Here is a 4,197-nt window from a genome sequence, read left to right as displayed (position 1 = left end):
ATTATCAAAACAGAGAAAATAATCAATAAATTCATAGTGTATGTAATAAGGAAACCTTAGAGTTTATCGTTGTACAGAAAAAAAAATAAAGTATCAATAATTAGTTAACCTTAGAATATTGGTGGTCATAACCTCACTAATTTAGCTGTGGTCAACATACAGTCGTCACGACAATTGCAGAAAAAACTAATGGCATAGGTTGTTGTATCTTAAGTTGTCAAATGAATAAATACTTTTCTAATTTTAAATTGGTGTGGACTATTATAATGTGACATTCTCATATCAAACAAAAAAAGAGCAAGTAATTCCTTCATGTAACAGTATATAGTAATCAAAATTTATATATATATATATATATATATATATATAAAATGTAAAAAAATGTAAAAAAAAAATGAAATAAAAAAAAGGAAGCAACATCTGCTCTCAACCTTATCCCAAATTTCGAGATGGGAAGATGCAAAGAAATGTGAACAGAATAAAGCAGATAGTTACATAAAAAGGGAGATTCATATCCTGATGGGTGGAATAGATGGCATTACAGAGCGTAAAAACAACATAAGAGAGCCATTTGATCAGGGAACTTTCGTTTGACAATAAGTTAAGCCCTACCCTTCACCACCATTCATCCCCACATAGCCACCCATAATCAACCACCAATCCTCACCTTTCTTTGCTCGTTCATTCTAACACGGTTGGCATCTTCGACACACCGAAAAACCCGTTCTCCATCCCCATCCCGCGGCTTCCCAATCCAACCCCGCAACGTACCCATTCGTAGAGCCATCGTCTCAACATCACATCACCATTTTGACTGCAAACAAAACACATAAGCAATAAACCAAAATCACATTCATTCATCATCATCACTGTCACACACTCGAATTCACCATAGCAACCCAATACAAATCAGAAGCAGAAAACCAAGAGAAGTGAAACCCTTGCCGCCGGCGATTCGAAGCTCTGAACGGGAGTGTGGTCGCGTGTGGTCACGTGAACGGAGGAGTGATGGTCGCGTGATGACGAGCCGCGGAGTCCTCGTGCACCAGCAGTGCTGGCGTTTCCCTCGACGGTGACGGCAGGACCGACGACGACCTTGAGGCGGCTGAAACCGCTAACGGCGGTATCCGGCGAGCGAGACCTCACGGCCGCGAAGTGGATCGGTGCAGCCCCTATCTTGAACGCGCTGGAGAAGCGAAAGAGGAGACGCAGGTGCAGCAGCGTTTTACGCGGAGTGAAGCGAAGGGCGACGACGTCGCCGGTGAGAGCAAGCGGTGACGGTAGTGCGGCTGCCGTGTCTCGATCCAGGTTTTGCATGAAGAGAAGACGTTGTGAACGTTGGTGCAAGGATGCCTCACGCGAGGTGAATGGAACGACGATGTCCTAGCCGGCGGGCCTTGCGACGGTGGTCGGCATCGTCAACAGTGATTCAGGTTGAGCAAACGCGCGTCGCTGCCACTGGTGTCGTGATGGCTTGCGTCAATGAAGAAGAGAAGGCTGAATAAACTTTAGTTAGGGTTTTCAAAAATAAAGAAAAGAGCTTTAGGCCTTCAACCCTCCATTACCACATGCACCCCTATTTTTACCTCATCCACCTCCATATGGGTTTCCTTCTTTCTTTTCTTCGTGCACCCCCTCTCTTAATCCCATACCCCTGCTTGGTATTTCAGTTGGGCCTGTTTCACTCTTCTTCATACACTTCCCATTTTACTAACCTCGCACCCCTGCCACACTTGTTTCATACTTTACTCTGCGCACCCCCTTTTTCCTTTATCTCACACCCTTGTTTTAATTTTTGCTGCGAGTACCCCTGATTTTTACTAACCTCGCACCTCTGCCACCCTTGTTTCATGTTTTACTTCGTGCACCACCATAATTGATAACCTTGCACCCCTGTTCATGTTTATCTTGTTTTAGGTCTATGTTTTACGTTTATTTCATGCACCTCACACATTACTCATGCACCCTATTATTATTATTATTATTTTTCGTTCACTTTTGTGCTTTTTGTTATTAAATTTTCTTTTATCTTTTTTTTTATTTATCTATTATTTTTTTTTCTTCTAAAAAAAAAGAAAACAAAAATGTTTTAAATTATAAAAATTACAAAAAAAATAGAAAAAAATTTTAAAAAATGAAAATATTCTCTTTTGCTTTATTGTGTCTGTCTGGTCGCCTGCACCGTGTGACACTTATTTTCTAAAAAATTCCAAAACTAATTTTCTTTCCCTTTTAGTGTCTGTCCGACCGCAAAAAACTTAAATCTTTTTTTTTCCAAATAGTTTTCCAAATCGTTTTTTTCAAGAACTACGTAACCCTGATTTCTCACTTTAAATGAGAATACATAGGACCAAGATCAATCCTTGTCGGGCCCAAAAATCAAAAAATATATTTTTGTTTCTTTTTAGCATTTTTGTCTTATTATTTTTGGGAAAAATTAATATTTTGAAAATCACATCAACTTTGCATTTTTAATTAAAGGTACCGCCTTTGGGCGGGCGCTGTAGGGTGTTAACACCTTCCTTACGCGTAACCAACTCCCGGATCCAAAAATCTGGTTTTTTGCAGACTTGCTCTATTTTTATGGTTTTCCATAGTTTTCCAAAAATAACTATGGTGGCGACTCCAAATCTCTTTTCAAACCCGTTTTTCTTTTTCGATTCGCCTTCCCGTTGCGATTTCGGTTGCGACAGTTGGCAACTCCACTGGGGACGCTAGAGAGTCAAGCCATTTAATTAGATATGCAAACTTGATGTGATTTTCCTAATGTTTTCTTTCCCCATTTCTTTTATTTGTATATTCTTCTCTTCATATGTGTTTGTATATATTTTCTTTTTGGGTAAATTGTGTGTGAATTATTTTTGCTTATGTTGATAGATATTTTGGAATTGCTCTATTTGCCTGGGAAATTTCTGGTTGTTTTGCAGGTGGGGTTTGGGTATGCATCATTCTCCCTTCACACACACATTGTGCATATCATGAGTGGGGCCCTATACCCGAGTCTGTGTAACTTAGAATTAGAGGGGATTGTGTAGCAGTGCCACAGTGGATGAACTTCCCAAGTGGTCATTGTGAGAACCCCAACTAGAGTTTGCTTGTTTCCTTGGTGCTCTCACTCCTTGTTGTATACCAACTGTTGTGGGAAATATCATGAAGTGAGTCATAACTCTAGTGACCTTGATCCTTAAGTTTAGGGAACCATCCCGGTGAGCGCATGTACTTCACCCTAGACCTTAAGCGCCAAACCTCTATTAAGCACAAAGGGAGATTGCTTGCTTTAATCATCATATGTCTGTGTGCTTAATGTACATGTGAATAAGTGCCTATTTAGGCGCAATCACGCATAGCATTTTTATATCATACATCACATCTCATGAAAATAAGCGTCTCTTTAGGCATAAACATACATTTCATTATGTCACTCTGCATTCATGCATTTCATTATGTCACTCTGCATATCATGCATGATGTTTCCAAATACTTGTATCACATTTCATCATCATATCATGGGAATAAATGCCTCTTGAGGCACATGCATTACATCTCATGTAGGTTTGTTTCAATTAGTTGCATATCATGCATGGTACTCTTTAATCGCATCGACATACAAGTGAGTAAGTCCCTCTTGGGCATAAACTTGCGTTGCAATTGTTGTTTTTAGTCATAGTGGCATGTACATAGTTTTTTTTAATCCATATCATGCATCTCACCTCATATGAATAAACAGACTCTACAAAAGAGAGGAAGGAAATAAAAAGGTTGTTAAATTTTGAGTCACTTATTTTTCTCGCAAATCATCAAATTCACTTCTTGAAAAAAAAGAGAATAATGGGGTGTCACGCTTTTCTGGGGTCAAATGTTTAATCAAGAATAACGACTTGACTTTTTCTTTTGAGACGTTCGTGTGCGCATGGTTTGAAACAGTCCATCCTTCGACTTCCCTACAATGAAGGATTTGCCCTATCAACATTGACATTACCCAAGTTGATAAACATAAACCCTTAGAGTTGGTAGATTTTCTAAGTTTATCCTTGTCTACACTTGTTGGGTGGTCCTTTAATCCATTGAGACAAAAAAAATTCATTAAAAAAAAGGAAAATGAGGAAAAAAGAAAATAAAGTTCGCTAGACTGAAAACCAAAAAAGGCAGTTTTGGCAAAAAAAAACATGTTTTGGTCAAATCAATAGATTGAATGAA

The 4,197-nt window shown here is 39.0% G+C and overlaps 1 protein-coding gene across 1 annotated transcript; it reads right to left on the bottom strand.

Annotated features, from left to right (window-relative positions):
* Window positions 1-470: 470 nt before the first annotated feature.
* On the bottom strand, window positions 471-1,514 carry LOC114178312 (uncharacterized). Its single transcript, XM_028064142.2, has 2 exons — window positions 940-1,514; window positions 471-814 (listed from the first exon to the last, which is right to left on the bottom strand). Exons 1-2 carry the CDS (start codon window positions 1,315-1,317, stop codon window positions 803-805), a joined length of 390 nt encoding a protein of 129 aa, XP_027919943.2. The 5' UTR covers window positions 1,318-1,514; the 3' UTR covers window positions 471-802.
* Between the last annotated feature and the right edge of the window lie 2,683 nt (window positions 1,515-4,197).

Source organism: Vigna unguiculata, chromosome 3 (genome assembly GCF_037176805.1).
Source record: "Vigna unguiculata cultivar grain cowpea cultivar isolate G323 ecotype 2 chromosome 3, ASM3717680v1, whole genome shotgun sequence".
Classification (NCBI taxonomy): domain Eukaryota; kingdom Viridiplantae; phylum Streptophyta; class Magnoliopsida; order Fabales; family Fabaceae; genus Vigna; species Vigna unguiculata.
The sequence above is the reverse complement of the archived record's forward strand: the minus strand, read 5'-3'. Positions and strand labels throughout refer to the sequence as shown.

Coding starts and splice junctions, on each gene's coding strand:
- LOC114178312 (XM_028064142.2), bottom strand. CDS start 1,317: ATGCAAAACCTGGATCGAGACACGGCAGCCGCACTACCGTCACCGCTT.